This window comes from Rousettus aegyptiacus, unplaced genomic scaffold (genome assembly GCF_014176215.1).
Source record: "Rousettus aegyptiacus isolate mRouAeg1 unplaced genomic scaffold, mRouAeg1.p scaffold_m13_p_8, whole genome shotgun sequence".
Classification (NCBI taxonomy): Eukaryota; Metazoa; Chordata; class Mammalia; order Chiroptera; family Pteropodidae; genus Rousettus; species Rousettus aegyptiacus.
In genome coordinates this window covers 83,149,586-83,167,586 of record NW_023416311.1, presented here as the reverse complement: position 1 = coordinate 83,167,586, position 18,001 = coordinate 83,149,586, and the positions used below count along the sequence as shown (strand labels likewise).

Sequence of the window (18,001 nt, the reverse complement as noted above, 5' to 3'; positions counted from 1 at the left end):
TCTACACAACCTCACCCTTGTTTACTGCGTTTTGCCTGATAACCTCTCACATCTGGCTTCTCTCCTCCCTAACATTTTCTTTTGTCTTTAGCTAGAGATGGTATTCAAGGTAGTGGCTTGGGCCATTTGGGGGGAGTTACATAGTTTTCCTGAGTATCTTCCATGTATATAGGAGGTATACATGTTATTAAGCTTCTGTTTATTTTTCTCCTGTTGATCTGTCTTTTATTATAAGAGAGTCACAGCCAAAAACCTAGAAGGGCAGAGGGAAAAATAATTTTTCCCTCTGCCCTTCTAGGTTCCTTGATTGCTGATGTTCCTTAGAATGCCATTTACCCTCTCTCTGCATTTGAAGAAAATTCAGATTTAAACAAAAAGCATACGGCTGAGGGATGCCGGCATCCTCTCACACCCCATCGGACTTAACATGCTTACCTTGTCCTTGGTTTGAGATCACATGCATCATGGACCAAGTGGGATTCTGTGATAATGGGGCTTTGAGAATACCATGTATGAACGTGCAGGCAAGGACATGGGTATTGAGGTATCTCCTCTGTTCACTGGCAGGCTCTATCGTACCATTGGACTTCACTTATAAAACACAAGTTCAGAGATAAAATTATTAAACATTTCAGGAAGATGACAGAAGAGCATTAAACTAAGCACAGGGCCCTTCTGAGTGCAGAGCGTGGTGTCAATACACTAGAGCTCACCTGTGAAGCCAGTCCTGAATGAAGGGGGCAGTAAGTAGAGATTTTGTCACTTAGCTGCTATTTCTATCTTGAAAAATACTGATCTAGTTATCCCAAAAGCGCAGCTATGCAGCCTCAGGAACTGAGTCCTGCCTACCTTATTTGGTGGTAGGTTAATTCATTGGCCTCTAATTAAACCGCATTGTCTGAGGCAACTTGAGCGTGCTCAACAAGGCACTTCCTGGATGGCCTGGGGGCTCCTCAGACCTTTGCAACCCTTCTGAGGTCGGTGGAGGATCACCCTGCAGAACCTCCGCTCAACTGCTGGATGCCATGGGAATTCACCCAGCTCGCCCTTGGAAACAGTCCAATCCTGTCTTCATTGTTCTGGACAATGAAGCAGGTAAAGAAGGGAGGCTGGTTTTAAAGTTTTCTCTTCATTACCCAAGTCTCTCGGGTTGACTTTAGTAATTCCATTGCTGTTCCCATTCACAGATGTTTTCCTGCTACACTTTTCATCTCGTCTCATTTATTCTTCTGTGGTGTTACCTGCAAGCATCCTAGAGCTTCCCTCTTCCAACCCAAACTGTTTTGATTATGTTACTCTTCCTAAAAACATTCATCGGCTCTCCACTGACCACCAGATTTACTTCAAGTTCTTTGTCCTGGCATTCACTGCCCTCCACAATCTGACCTCAACCTTACCTTTCCATTTGTGTTTTCATTCTTTCCTTCTGGGCAAGAGAGTAACATGTATGATCCCTGCCTCCTCTGCGCCTCTAAATAACTGGGTCTTTTCCTTCCTCCCCCTCCTTTTACATTTACTTTCTCTACAATGGACTCATTGTAAGTGGATGGTGTTTATTTATAAATCTTTTCACCCCACAAAAACATGTGTAATGTATATTGCATATCTACCCTGTGGTCAACATCATGTAATAAGTGGATGAGAAGTATATGAGTTAGACAATTTAGCATACAAAATGAAATAGTAGTCACTTCTTCCACCTCAAAACTTCTTCCGAAGTTTTGACAAAAGCTGTTTTGTTTAAGTAAGTTATCACAAAAGCAAATTCATTTTCTACCTATTAAATCTACATAGATTAAAACAATTTAAAAGCCCAATTTCACAAGCTAATAGAGAAACAGAAACCAGAATCTAGTCACTGGAGGGAATTGTGGACTGATGTAGCTTGAGAGGGCAATTTGAAGATATGTTATAAAACTTTAAAAGTGTCTGTGCCTTTTGACCTTGTAATTCCACTTCAAATCCTGTAATTTCGCTTCTAAGTATTTATTCTATTGAAATCATCAAGAAATGTGCACAAATATTCTTCTACAAATATATTTAAAACAGAAATCCAAATATCCAATAATGGAATGAATTAGACAAATAATTTGTAAGTGCTAGGTAGCCACTAAAAACCACATTTTAGGAAAAAATTCAACTACATGGCAAAATGCTAATATACTAGCAAATAAAAAGCATGTTCCAAAACAATATGCAATATATCAACCCAATTTTGCAAAATTATGTATAGACAGAAAAGACATATACATCACAATGCTAATGTGATTCTTTCTAGGATTACAGTTATTTTCTATTTTCTCCTTTATATAATTTTTGCATTTTTCCACAATAAATGTGAATCACTTAAAAGCACTGATGAAAAAACTCACTTTCATGCAATCCCAGGCCTATGGAAAAATATATTAGACTTAAAATCCTTGTCTCTAACTTGAAGTTGTCAGCTAGTCAGCAATATTCATACGATTTCCTGTATTAAGTGCTGTAAAGATTTAAAAAGGTAACAGAAGACATAAGTACTGCCTTTCCGTGACTTATAAGCTAATGATGACACAGAAAGTGCTACAAAGCAACTTCTGAGAAAATAAACATGTAAATAGCAGACATTTCTTTCTGCGCACCAGATCGTATTTTCAACTGGTTTTATCTTTCTCCAGTACATATAGCCCAGTGCCTTGCACATAATATTCATTCGATCAGTGTTTGCTGAATGGATAGATAGATAGATAGATAGATAAATAAATGGGCAGTGAATGACAAATGGCCGAGGCTATGTAGGTCACTGGAGCTATGGTGAACTGGTCTAGAAAGGCTCTATGACCAGGTGAGGACAAGCTTCTGAGACTGATGTTATAACCATTGTGTAACTGCATTGGCTGTAATACCTCACTCTGTACCTTCCAACCTTCCTCCGCTCTTGGAGAGTTTTGTATCTAAGAAATGCAAGGAGAAAATGGCTTCAGATATACAGTACTGGGATTGAAATCGTCACCATTTATTACAAGTTTTCTACGTACCAAGCACCATAAGAAGCACCATACACACATAATGTTATCTAACCCTTACGATAACCCTTTAAAGTAGGTATATTATCGCGACTGAGGATAAGACATTGAAACAATTAAATGATTTGTCGAGGGTCATGTGAATAGCAAGGAGTGGAGCCAAACTGTAAACCAGTCCTGGTTAACTCCCAAAACTGTGAAATTAGTTTACGTTACAAATCTTCTTGGAACCAGAAAGACGTTATGCTTCTCTGAGACACGCATAGATCACAAGGCTTAGGGTTGGTGAGGAAAGAACAATATGCACTTCGGATGTTCAAGGAAATGAGAATGGTGTTATTACAGATTTCAAAAAAACCATTCTAAGTCCAAAATGCATTAAGTCCTGCTAAAGAATCACCTCTGCCCAAGTACCACTTTGGAATAATGGTGGTTTTTAAGGGGACTCTCCAAGTTCCCAACCTTTAATGGGAAGAAAGCAAAGCAGCCTCCTAAAACCAGTTGGAGCTCCTTGCCAGTGACTAGGTAAAAAATCCAGAAGGCTATATAGCTTACAGGTTACTGTTTTTGTCTGGGCATTTGAATAGTGGCATGCCTTTTCACACAGCAGTCCCATTACGTGGACTAAAATGCAGAAGATTGCCAGTGAATAAGGAATTGGCTCTTAAGAGATTCAACACTCAACATTTGAAATATAGATCATCAGACAGAAGAATGAGACCAAGCTGTTGCAGAGAAGGAGGTAAGGTCCTTTGAATACAGGGAAGACGAAAAGAACAGGAGGTGACTGGCAGAGTTCAGTTTTGCGCTGGGAAAGCACTTTTGTGTGCTAGACACACGCTTCGTTGTTGAAGCAGTTTAATAGCAGAATAAAAGGTGATAGCTGTACAGAGTCCTATTTAGAAAGATGCTAAAAGGGGGCAAAGCCTTTTCTGTTTAGAGTTCTAGTTTTATTAATGGTCTCGCAAAAAAACTAAACAGCATTCAAAGACAATTTAAAATTTTAAAAGGTTAAATTAAACCAGAAATTAGGACCGAGAGAAAATATTAAGGAACCTAGTGACTCAACTTAAATTAGTTTTGATATAACAAAATGCCACCCCCCCCCCAACAAAAAAAAAATCTCTAGGGTCATAAATAATCCAACTTAACTAACGCTGTAGGAATTAAAGTTCTACAAAGGTAGGAATAAAGTCTGTCTCATTTACTGCTGTATTCCGGGCATCTATCTTACACAATGTAGGTGAACACATAGTAGGCGTTCAATAAAAGCATATTGAATGAATGGGTAATTTAAAACCCTAAAAATATTAAAACCCAAATCTCTCATTGTGAGATAAAACCTGTAAAAAGGACAATGATGAATTGAGTCTTGCCCAGGTGCCATTTGAAAAATCCCATTGAAGCCGCTTAATAAAAGTGTTGGGTTGATACACCCCATGTCTGGAAAGTTGTAAAACAACCAGAGAAGGTCCAGAACCAAGCCTGACTCACTCCAGATTATGGAGAATGACAGCCAGACTTACTGTTTGCATTCCTGTCTCTGCCTTTTGGTGAGCAATTTCCGTCCCAACAAAATCTTCTCGTTTTTAATTTACTCTGATATTTATATGTCTAATGATTTAATATCATATCATACCAGTCTGGTCTTCAGCGTACCCTTGACATGCATTTTCCATATCAACCTTTATGTATGTTACATACCAACCAGCCAGAAATCGCTCTTCTTAACATGAGCCTCTCAGGTGAGAACTGAGGTTTCACTTCTCTCCAGAAATTGCCTTGTTCACAGACTCCATTTAAAAACAGCTCCCCTGGAAAACAAAACAAAACAGCCCCCTGCCCACTCCCTACCACCTATGTCTTCTGTAAGCTTGTGCAGACATGGAGAGCATCATTAGGCTAGGTCTTCCAGTCATTCCACGGCTTGCAGAGCAATCATTTATAGGCATTTGGTCTTTTGTCTGACATCTGTTTGATGATGGAGCTCCAGCCTTTGTCTTAATGAATCACTTGTCGGCAAAGGTTGTGGCATTTTAGGCTGGATTTCACACCTACAAGAAGGGGTGCCTGTGATGTAAGTGATCTTAGGCTTTTTTGAACTGACCAGCTCCTCCACCTCCCCATATAGCACGAGGAGACAGGGAACCTGATGCTTATTCGAGTTTATTTTTGCTTGTCAGTGTGTACCCTGCCCCATGCATGTGAGCCAGGCTTTCCTCTGTGGGGACAACATTGCCAACTCACCTCCATGGTTGGAATGTTGCTGCTAGAATCAGGGTGAAATGTGTGTGTACAATATTTTGAGAGTATCAGAATACAAGGGAGAGATTTTTGTACCAAAAAGAAAGGGGTGGGGAGGGGGGAGGAATTCATCGTTCTTTGGTAGTTTGCGGAAGATCATTTTTTAAAAGTACAGTCTGGTGATGGCTGTTCCCAAGTTGGTACCTAGTTGTAGAAATGTCTATTAGAGCAGTGGCAGGGGTGTGGGGAGGACAGGAGTCTGACTGGGTCATAAGCCAGGCTGAGCCAAGCAAGGCATGACATCAAGGAGTCCCTTTCCTTATTCTCCAAACAGAAACCAGTAACCTCACAAGGTATATATGGTGAGTGAAGTTGCTTTAAACCACAATGCCTGACCTATTTCCTTGTAAAAAGTGATGGTTCAAATATGGTATCCCATTGGAACTCCCATGAGAACTTGAGAAAGCATGATATGGCCGGTGGCATGAGCTAAGCCCAAGAACATGGTAGCTGACCTTCCTAAACCAGCAGCGGGTGAGTAGAACGTGCCTCGTGAAGCAAGATGAGAATACAGAGAAAATCGGAGAAAAGTCACCCGTCTTTTACTTCACTCTGTTCTGGAAAGGAAGATAAGGCATATGTTGGAGACATTCTTCTTGGTGCCTTTTACATTCTTTGGTTTCGCAGGAATTCACTTTATGAAGTTTGCCACAAACAGATGAACCCCTAGGATGAAATGTCAGAATTTCCAGCTTCAATGGAATAGTAGGTAGAAAGTTTTCATTTAGCATTAGAAAGGGGAGGGGAAACGGATGCCCACTCTGAGGCTTCTGGGTCTTAGAAAAGATCCTTTTCAAGTTCCAAAATCAGTGCAAGAGGTGGGGGGTGGAGTAGGGTGCCAAATCATGGGCTTGTCAGTCACTTCAAGCATCTGAGTTGGAAAACCTTTACCCTTGAGATGCAAATCATTTAATCATGCTGACTCAGTGCTGACCAAAAGTTGTGAACCCATGGGAGCCAGGAATTCCCAACATGATGTGATAATGCGTTTCACAGCATGAACTTCAGATCTCCAGGATCCAGGCAAGGGGATGGAGAAGGCAGGAATCCCTATTCTTCTTAAGTTTCTGCATAACAAAGACAGACCCTCCCTTTCAAATTTACTGCAAATGAGGAATCCCAAAGGGCAACTCCCACTTCTCCACCCCACTCCACATACCTTTTCCTTTCTGTTTGCAATATCGGGTCAGGAGGTTAATGAAAATGCACTCCAAAATTATAAGGACGATGAAGCCCGGAATGAATATTTGATTTCCACTCAAGTTGGAATATTCCATCTGGACATCAAAACTCCTGTGGCTTCAAAATCTTACACAGCTCTGTCCACATTTGCTTGGATAGGTTGAGATGCTTAGGAACTTGATAACTGCTAATCCTCTACCTTGGAACAAAACTAGGAATGCAGGTTGGATCCCAGCTTAGAAGCGAAGTGTTGCAAGCTTTCTGTGTAGTCAAATCATAAGTGTCAGGATAATGGACAGAAGAGCTGGGATTTGAATTTTTAGTCTTCTATTATACACTTGTTTCTTTTTTCATTTTTTTTCTTTCTCTTCTCCCATCCATCTAGCTCATTTTTCTTTCTTACTCTCTTTGTCTTTTATAGAATACTCTCATCCTTAAGGACGGACCTGTAAATATGCAGTATTTTCTCTTGAGTCACTTAAGAATATTTACTTATTTCCTAAGGGCATCAATCACCATTGAAAGAAATAGTTCACTGCACCCAATAGCCGCTCTTAGAAAGTTGCTTTCACAGCAAATATAAAATGATGCCTTGACTGAAGGATGGCGCTTTATATTAATATCTTGACTCTCTGCTCACTCATTTTGAAGGAAGAGCTCCAAGGAAAATGAATTTTTGCTGAACACAAACCAACTGGAAAAGATACTTGCTTTTTCTGTGTTTTAAAGTTTTCACAGTGGCTTCAAAGGAAATGCGAATTAATCATTTGTTTTGACCGAAGAGCAGCAGAACTTATTTTGAAGACTTAAGCAGGCACCACAAATGTAAACAGAAATCTGGGACTTGCAAATGCTAAAGCCGAAAGGAGTCAGTCTGAAAACATCAATTCTACTCAGCGTTTATTTTCATTTGAAGATAGTGGCAATCATATATAAATCACGGACAATACGAGTTCTTGCCTGGCAACTGTCCACATGAATCCGTTAATCTTTAGGTATAGATACAGTATTTTTTAATAGAAAGACAGGGCAATATGGCAGTTAATTAGCAACTGATGCTGTAAACTACAGTAGATACAAAGTTTCGTTATATAAATTAATTGCCATTACAAAAAGGCAACTGTTTTAGCTAAGAAGATACAAAAACGGTAACTTCCATAAATATAACAAGAAGCTAAGTGAAGAAATACATAACAGACTGTTTCTCTTATATAATATTCGAATATGCAACCTAAGACACCTGTGGCACTTTACATAAAAGTAGGAACACGACATACACGCAACGCCCACCCGCATGCCCGTCCAACCCCCTCCCCTCCCCTCCCCCCACGTGGATTTCCAAAACATGGCAAATTCTAGGGTTACAAGGACAGGATGCCGCACACGGAAGCAGCAAGACGGCAAGCTCCGAACTGCTAGACAAAGAAGGAGCCTTATTGACAGTTGTAAAGCATTAGGCGTCAGACAGAAACTTGTCAAAAACAGCTGTTGTTGGGTACTGATTGATAATGTTTTCATTCTGACGGCTGAGACACTGCAGACAGTCGTAGGTCTGAGAAGAAGCCCATCACTGGCGCACACATGAACACACACACACACAGACAACGGGAAGTCATTTAACAGATGGCTTAGGAGCACTCAGCCACAGTATCTTAAAAAGACAATATTCCACATTTAATGAACTTGCAGAGAAAGCAATGCCTAATAATCATTTATTTTTCATAGAAGATGAGCACAACAGGACAAAATAAAAACAGGAATTGTGTAACTGGTCATTGGAATAAAAGTTTTGTGCTGCTCACAGATTTTACACAGTATAAAAATATTCAAAGATGCTGGAGATAAAATTGAATATGAATCATTTTTGATCCGTTCGATTAAAAAAAAAAGCTTAAAGAAGTATTCGATGTTTCGAAGGTAATGATTTCATTAAAATCTGCCTACAAGATTGAACCACAAAAGCTATAGTTAAATGACATATCTTCTGAAGAATGACAAGGTATTATTTCATCACCCTGTAATACAGTGTGAGTCCGTGGTATGTGAGAACTGATCTATGCTACCTAAAAATTACAAACGTATTTTTATTGCTCAGGTGAAGGAGCAGTTTTCTATCATTTGGCCACTTAGTATTTTAAGTGGTTAAAAATCTGCAAAATGTGCCAAAGAGTATTTCAATCATAAACCTCAATATCCACAGTTTATTCCCGATTTAGAAAAGGTCAAAGACTCCAAACTTTAGTAAAACTATACATTTTATCTCTATGTAATTTTATCATTTAACTTAAATGAAAAACAAATTTCATTCCAAAGACTGACTCTGGGCCCTAAAATTACTTATTTGCTATAGCCCTGGTATATTTTAAGGGCACACTGAAACCCCTGAAAATAGAGGTTTATAATAGAAATACTGATAGACCTTTCATTACTAGATAGAGACATAACAGACTCCATTAAACCAATGTTAGCACTTAATGAATATACAGATAATCCCATCTTTCTTATCTTTGTCAAATCCATGCCAGCTTAAACCCTAGCCAGTATAAACTATACTTATTTGGCGGCTTAAAAAATTTTTATCTATTATTTTAAAAATTATTTTCTCTATTTGAATCCGACACTTAAGATTTTTAGAAAAAGATACCTACATTATGTTGCAGCTTAACTTTATGCAGGATAATCTTTCCATTAAAAAATATCTGAGGACTTGATGAAATAGTAATCAGTGATATAAGCATTGTGCATAAATTTCCTCTAAGTCTTCTCAAAAACTAAAACGATGTATTTGTTCTTAAAAGATGGGAGGGAGTGAGACTCAGATGTAATGAAGGAAACATGCATCTCGTCTTTAAATTCTTCAAAGGTAATTTTACTACGGCAGGATATTCCTTTCTGATACGGTGATTAACTGAAGTTTTTGGTGCTCATTTTTCTCCCATAATCTATAAGGCCAGAATACTAAAATTAAAAAAAAAAAATCTAAAAAATAAGATAAAATAAAATAAAACCCCAAAGAGATCTTAAAAATGATACACATATTCTGGGAAGCCCCAGCCACACAACACCCCACCCCAAACCCAGGGAAAATGAGTCAAGGTTCTGAGTCTCCCTGAGTCCTTCATCAGGGATCTGATTTCTGTGAACCATGAATTCTGTCCATTTTAGCAGATTATAGAGGAAACACTTAGAACAACAGAAGGAAGAGACATGCGGTGAAGATAATTAGTGGTAAACAGAGAATAAATTCTCTCAGTAGTGTGTACTTGACGTTAATGCCGATGATAATTCACCAATATTCACTTTAAGAGAGAGATGAGAGTCTGAGATAACTAGAGGAAAATAGATACTGAAGCCATTATGGTCTTGATACCAAAATAACATTAAAACGAGAAACTAACATGATAGGTTCAAGGCCTTTTGGGAACCCGTTTTCTCTGCCGGATTTCACATTCTTACAGCTTCATGGTCTTTCTCTTCTAACAAATGTATCAGCTGAGAGAAGCTGTCTTTCAGTGCATCCATGTCATCCAGTGAGCAGGGCTGCAGAATCCAGCGTTTTCCACGTGCAAGTGGTTCAAGTTCAAAATATTTTTTGACCTTAAGGGGGACAGAGGAGATAAATATGTTATCAATTATATCAGAACCTTTCTCATGCCAAAATTTTTGGGAGTGACGAAGTAGGAGGGTTTCAAGAAGAGCGTACATGAACTGTGATGCCTATGACCTTCCCACTCACAGCAGTGGTTATAATGTGGGTTATATGTTGTGTCTGTGGGCGTCCAAAGCGAGCCACCCCAAGATATGCCTCAGTGGTATGCAGATTACTTTGAATGAAAGGCAAGATTAGCTTTCTTGCTCAAGAGAAACTTCTGCCCCCACACCTGCCCCCAACTACCAGGAAGAATGTAAATTAGAGGTCTTGCCCATAAGAGATTATCAGAGATAACTTCTTTTAACCTATCTGTAGGGTAAGACAAACCTCTATTTACTAAACGTCTGCTCTTCTTATCATCCTGCAATGACCTTTTGAAGACCCCAGAGCACCTCACCTCATCCCCAGCTCAGGCTGTCATATATCTCAATCCCTCTCTCTCTGAACACCTCATGCATGTGGGGTCTGACTCTTGTGTTTGTTGGGTTCCCATGCACTCTATATTAAATTTGATTTTCTCTTGGCAATTGGCTTCCTGTTGATTGAATTATTCAGCTAGCGAAAAGAACCAGGTGAGGGAAAGGGGAATTTCCTCCCTTCCCTATGTGACTCAAGAGTGTTTTCTTTTGGGGTGAATGACCTGCTTGCAAGTCACCATTCCATCCATACACTTAATGGCATGGAAAGTCTGATGAAGTCTAAGAAAGAATGATATGTACTGTGGCCCAGAGTGAAACACACTGCAGACACCAAAAAAGATTCAACTGAATGAAAATAACTCCAGCAGAGCAGCTTTTGCTACATCACCTTGCTAACTTATTAAATTAGTACCAACACATAGCATGTAATCTGACAGTTACTCAAGTCTCAATAATTTTGACCATCAAACATAAATGAAAAAAATATATATAATTTAAGAAATCTTTTCTCTCAGTCCCTTAAATTTCTAGTATGTATTTCTGAGACCCAGGAAAGTGGGTTTTTAGGAAAGAGGATAAAAACTGAATGTATGTATATGTTTATACAAACTTGTATAAATATATATGCATTACATAAATTTTTCTAGTTTTTTTTTCTTCCTAGTCCTGAATTTTCAAGCAGGGAAAAATCAAGACCCTAGGACTGGTATGTGGAGTGGAGCACTTTCTATCTGAAATACTTGTTTGATTAATAACCAGTCTCAAGTCTCTCAGTGTATCAGCTAGGATACTAACAGCATTTAGGGTTACCAACTCCTGGCTTCGAATAAATATTAAATTGTCATGACTTCCAAAAGTACTGATGATCTCTCGAAGGCTATGATAAAGTACAAAGTTTATAGAACCACACTCTCACACTCATCATCATCATCATCATCATCATCATCATCATCACAGTGTATTTATAGCCCAGCAAGGTTTACATAACATAAAATACAGTCAGTATCAATGTTAGGAGTAGCGCTGTTCAGACATTCTTTGTCAATAAATCCCATGTGTCTTGGAAAATGCCAAGGTCTTACCTTAGTCGATTCCTGGCCCAGAAAAAAAAAAATATCCCAATCCTATGCCATTCCTAAATGTGGTTTTATTTTGCCTTCATTATCGCAAGCACTAGACCAGTGTTAACAGCAGAGATTAACCATTCAAAGTGGCATTAATATGTGTGTACATTTTTTATATGAGCAAGAAAATATAAATCATACTAAAATGTTTTGAAAATTTAGGAGCCATAAATATGCTAACATATTACATTCTAGTGTGTCGCAAAAGTCCTTGGATAGATGTCTATAAATTCGTAATAAATACTACTACTAAAAAAAAAAAGTCTCGAGAATAGAAGGATTCTCATTCATTTTGATTCTGAAGAGTAATGAAAATCTCATTTACAGATGGGAAAATAAGTATATGACTTCAGAACAATTTTTGCTGTAGGTATTTTACAAATTATGTTAAGAGGATTCTCCCTTATGGAAAATGTAAACTCCATTCTTTCAGTTTCTTTTCTTTAGGGCACTGAAAACAACCTCCGAGAGAATCTGAAATTGCTTGTGTAACAACCAACACCAGGGACCAACCCTGCCCTGACCCACCTAAGAAGGACTTGCCAGGCAGCAGACGAAGCAAGCCATTGCCTGGCCAGCAGGGGAAGAGAAGAGTTGCCATGAGCAATAGGGTGGGGATGGTGGGGGGTGGGGTGGTGGTGGTGGGGTGGGGTGGGGGAACGTTTAAGTCTACAGCTAAGAGGAGCTGGCTGCTATAAGGAGTTTAAAATCAGAGATGTTAGTCTTGCTTCTCCCACAAAGCGAGGCTTCAAATTGCACTGACAAGCTGTAATGGGGACCCCTGTACTCATGATACTGGCTAGTATTTGATCAATAATGCCTCCCATCAATATGAGGCATCAAGCAACATCCAAAATCTGGTACATGAAGGAAATTGTACCCTTGCCACATTTTATAATCTCAAATTTAAAAGGACAGCATTCTGTGGATTGCTAATTACCGAAAAGAGGACTGGTAGCAAGAAATTCACTAGTAATAAAGAAAAAGATAAACACAGCAAGTGTATATTACTAAAAATACTTCCTCCAAATGGTTCATTTAAAAAAATCATAGACTTGATCCTGGTAGCATATTAAAAGCTAATTTGAAAGCAATGTTAGATTGAACTAATCACTAAATATAATTTGAGATATTTTACATACAAACCAGACACACACACACACAAAAACAGTAAGGTTTTTAGCTACCCATTAGGTTGGTTTCCAGGCAACTGAAAATATAGTCTATCATGTAGGCACACTTGGAAGATAATAAAGATAGGTAGTTATATTTCAGAAGTTGTTCTTGCTGAATATTAAACATGAGAAGGAAATGAAAGCTTCGATTACAGTGTGGTCAACAGATAAGGGAGCCTACTGGTGTTAAGCTGACAATATGGCTGGGTAACCCGAGATTTTCAGATCTGTAACCTAAGTGGGCATCTAACCCTGCCACATTCACCCTACTGGTATCCAAAGGATTCCATACCACTCTACATTTCTAATATCAACTTTAAAACAAGTTTGGCATTCCGGTGATATCCAAGTACGGTGAGTGACTGTGTTTGCCCCTGGAACAGAGCTTTTCATTACCCAGAGTTTCATGTTTCTAAAAACAAAGAATACAATACATGAGAGGAGAAAATGAAAACTTAATGCTCTGACTCGAACTTTTTCCTTTAGGATAACATTTTTTTTTTTTTTTACACCATGTTTTATGTTTTTTATATAGGATAACATTTCAACTTAGTTTTCTTGTATTAACCCAAACTTCAAATTTTACCTCCCTTGTATTATTACATTGAAAATTACAGTTCAATTATTACATTGAAAATTATATTTGACTTGTCCACCATTGCTTTCTTTTGTCCTTCTATGTGCTGGGGTATAATTTTTAAAAATGTAACCAACATAAATCATATGCTTACATCTGATATTATTTTTAAGGTTCAAAAAACTGCCTATGATGTGAGGATCTATTTTTTTATGATGAGCATAATTTTTAAAGGTTATTTTCTTATCAAGATGAAGAATTTTTTTAAATAACTCAAGAGAAAACGAACCTCGGTCTTTTAAATAGTTTATCAGCTGCTTAAATGTCATGGTTAACTGGAAACTGCTGGAATAGAGATAGTGATTGTTTCACATTGGCTTCTAGAGACGGCACTTGGGGGAATGACATCAGAATTCAGCTGCCTGGCAACCTGTGGTCATTTAGCTATTTTCGGGAGAGCCACAGAGAGTGGGAATTTGTTAGTGGCCCTGTGTCCACCCTAGAGATAGGAAAACAAAGCCACTATAAGTAGCCAACCTATTTTAGCTATGTCATCAGACCCCTTCTTCACTCATGCAACCCCGTGCGATGTGCATTACTGCATCCCATTATTCACACGTTGCCTTTACTGTAAAGTGCTAATTTAACAGGAAACAAATCAGCACCATCTCATTGCGGCTAATGTTTGTAGCAGCTGTTAAACCTGTGAGACATTACGTAGCACAGGAGACCCACTCATTGGGTAGATGTCCTTTATGTTTCCTTGAGCAGACAAATAATAAAACAATCCTTTCCTACTTACAGGACCTCTAATGGGGTTGTAATGATACTCGCTGATTTCCCTATCTTGCCCAAATTTCACATTGAAAAATTTTATTTTCAATTCTTTCAGACGTGTTGTGACTAAATTTCTAGAAGTCACATACATTGTTTCTGAGCTGCAATAATGACTTTCCTTTCTAAAAACCTGCAAACCTCATATTAATTATAACAATAAGTTACTTGTTTTTCCCATTTTTGTTATTAAACCATGTAAATAGTGTGTGCCCAGAGTTGGCCTTGTTTTCCTTTAAACACTCTGGGGAACTGGAGGATAGAACAGTCCAGAAGGGATTACTTAGTGTTTTTACGTGACATAGAGTTAAGTTCTAAGCTCATATTTATAAACAATACTTTGACCCACATGAATGTGTGGTAAGGCATTAAAAAGAGTTAGGGCGTGTGAGAGTTCTTTACTGCACGGGACTGTGTTGTGCAAGTCACTCCTAGTGAACTCAATGCCATTAGCACCAACCAGTCATTGCTATAACTAGAAATGCCCCAGCCCCTCCCATATTTAGACTATCACCTGGCGTGGTCCTGCTCCTATCGACACAGCCATCTCTTGCCCGTGTCTAGGGCTATAAGCTTATTTTTCCATACACATTCACCGCTGGAGTTAAAAAGCCGGATATCTGCTCTGTCCATTCTTCCCTCGATTCCCATCTACACACAACACGTATTCCCTCTGCAAAAAACCTGGCAGATTATAATGGACCCCTCTTAAGCTTGAGGGTGGTTGTGGTGGGGTCAGGATCAGTATAAGGAGCTTCAGAAACTTGCATCCTGTAAGTAGGCTTCCCATAACTTCATTCATCCAACCACTACTTCATGAATGAGCATGCGAACGCGGCATGAGTGTGCTTTAACGAGCCACCTGCACGAGCACTCCATTTGCCAATATATGGGATTCCACTGATTAGGAGCAGCATACCGTAAAACAAAAACAACGCAGGAACAACAGCCTGACAAGGGGATTGCCCTCATCATTTCTATTATAAGATTATAAGTTCTCCCACCCCACCCTAGATTTTTAGTGACCGTAATAGACTGTTGAATGCTGTACAGTTTACTAAAGCCTTTTTCACTCACTTCTAGTGCTCTGACTGTACTTCAAGGGGGAGAAAAGCAATTGATACAAAAAAAGAGGGATATGATTATCTTGAATAATTCTGAACTCATGTAAGTCAATTTGATAAGAAGTATTTCAGTATTAGTCTGTTAATAAAGGCATGTTCTTCCTTCATCTCTGGAAGAGGAATCAGGTCTCACAGATTCTAGGTTGACAACTTTAGCTCCTTCAAACCGACAGTGAAGTCAGCAGCTCAGACAGATGGTAGAGACTGCAGGGTGAGGATTGTAAAGAAAATACAGAAAGTCAGGAAAGAGAGTGGCAGGTGAGGGTTTTTACTGGAAAGCTGATGAAGGAAGTGAGACCACGACTCAGTTAACTATCTTGAACCCAGTGCTGTCGTCATGGTTTTCTCATAATTTTCAATGTGTCCATTGCAGAATTTGTATTTTTCACAAAACTATATGAATGATGTCTTTTGAGACAGGTTCATACTGGTTTTGAACTCTTTGGTAAAAGTGTGGTCTGGATGATAAATTCACCTCAGGGCACCAATTAAGACGATGCTAAGACAGCCTGAATGGACTCTGAAATTCTGTATGATATTGTTCATGATTGTTAAAAAGAGAGCAGGACTTTGCTCATCTACACCCTAGGTCCTTTTAATCACTATAGCAGATGTATCAATTGTATTCTATTCACATGTCACACTGGGGGGAGACATTTGTATTGAAATGCTGATTGTATGCTTTCTCTTTCCAACTCCAGGTGCAAAGGTGTCAAATCCTACAAGTCATGCAACTGGCCACAGTTGGAAGTATTTACACCATGAAAATCTAAAAGTGCAACAAACCAGGACTTTTCCTTTCTAGAGAGTTGGTTGTTCAATGCTACCAGCATACCGCTGAGTATATATATACACCTTGTATGTATGTTTGTGAAGGGCTCCTCCATCTTTGCTATGTTAATTGTAGCTCATGGAACAGACTTTAGTAACCTTCACCAAAGTCAGAGAGAACTTTGCCCATAGAGTGGCTCTAGGACAGGGTCTGGAGATAAAGTGGCAGGGCATCATTAAGATTCTTCAGAGTGCATTCTTGGCCGTTTGTTCAAAGAAAGGTTAGTCTAGAGAGAGCATTGCCAGCTGTGACCTTTTCATTGTACTTTTCATTGTGGGATTTTGAAATCCTTAGAAAGGTACTACATGTCATTAAAGGCAGGAATAAAAAAAAAATACAAGTAAAACCAATTTGCCATAGTTCCAACAATATTAAAACGCAGACTAGATATTTTTTCTTTTTACTAAGTACTAATAGGGACCAGAAAATGACAACTTGATGTTAACCAAGGACACAATATTATTTTGGGAGTGTATATTTGTAATGGATGATTGCTTTCAAGAACACTAGGGGTAATATAAAAGTGTAGTTCTGATAAGATGGTTTCTTTCTTAAGCAAAATATAGCCTGCCTGACCTTGAAATAATTAAAAACCAGACTAATGACTACGGGTTATGACCAGCGATTGAGCCTTTGCCTTATTAGAAGTCTTCCTCTGATGTGTATAGAATGTTCTATGTTGTGACAATAATTATATAGAAATCCAGTCTTCCTCTGCACAGGAGAACTTAGAGTGTCCCAGAGAGCCAAATAAAATGATCCCATTTGCTTTGGTGGTATAACCTAGGGTCTGAAAGGCAATCTTATTTTTGCTTAATCTGCTAACCTAGAAGTATAGAACGAATTACATCTATTATCTCTTTTTTATATGTCTGCGGAGGGGGGTTGTTTTATTCTATCCAAGCAGCTTGCTTATCAGACAATCACTGGGAGAGGGATAGATTAGGTACGGACACTTCCAGTATTCAGGGACCAAGGAAAAATACCTAGTATTCCTTTATCTGCATCCTCCTTTCTTCTAGTTGTTCTATCTGGCCCTCTACAGTTTGGAGTGATTCCTGCATGTAGGCCTTTGCTCTAACTCTTGAGTCTGCCCCAAGGCCCCTCCATCCACAGGTAGAAAGGATCAACCAATAAATTTATTGTATATTATGTCTCAGCTGAAGTCCTCTCCTCATCTCAAGGAGAAGCCTTACTGTTACAGAAGAAACTTAAAAATAGAACTGACCTTAGTCACAGCAGCCATGGTTGGTTGCCTCCTTAGCACCCCGGGCATAATAAATTCCCTATAAATAATGTTTTACTGGAACATAACCATGCTTATTCACTTATCAATGGCTGCATGCATGCTACAATGGCAAAGTTGAGTTACAAACACAAAGACAGTATGTTCCACGAAGCCTAGAACATTTACTGTTTGGCCCTTTACAGGAAAAAAAAAAAATTGCCAAGCCCTGGCCTATCGTATTATCCGGCTCCTCGCTTTGTCCAGGAGGGGCACAAGGAGGGCCCGGGAGGTGCTTGGGCAGCTGGCTTTCTGGGTCTCAGTGCGACTTTACTTGCCAGCCCTCTGCTTCCCCACTTTGGCTCACACTTTAGGGGGACAAAGAAGTTGGCTTTTCCAGTCTGGCCAGGCTCCATTTATGATTTCAGATGCTCTGGATTGTGCTCCAACAGGCAGAAGGGTCATCTCTCAGCAAAGCTGTATTTTTTTTTCTCTCTGTTCACCCTGGGTTCTTTCGCATGGAAACTTCCTAAAGGCTAAAAAGAACT

General features: G+C 39.0%; 1 protein-coding gene across 7 annotated transcripts in view; it reads right to left on the bottom strand.

Annotated features, from left to right (window-relative positions):
• Positions 1 to 7,374: 7,374 nt before the first annotated feature.
• The window catches only part of ARL15 (ADP ribosylation factor like GTPase 15), a 366,598-nt gene continuing 355,971 nt past the window's right edge, over positions 7,375 to 18,001 (bottom strand). For all 7 annotated transcript variants that reach the window (XM_036225305.1, XM_016142356.2, XM_016142359.2 and 4 more), the window contains one exon: positions 7,375 to 10,088. In XM_036225305.1, the coding sequence (XP_036081198.1) occupies positions 9,936 to 10,088 (153 nt within the window). In that variant the 3' untranslated portion in view covers positions 7,375 to 9,935. The remainder of the gene's footprint in view (positions 10,089 to 18,001) is intronic.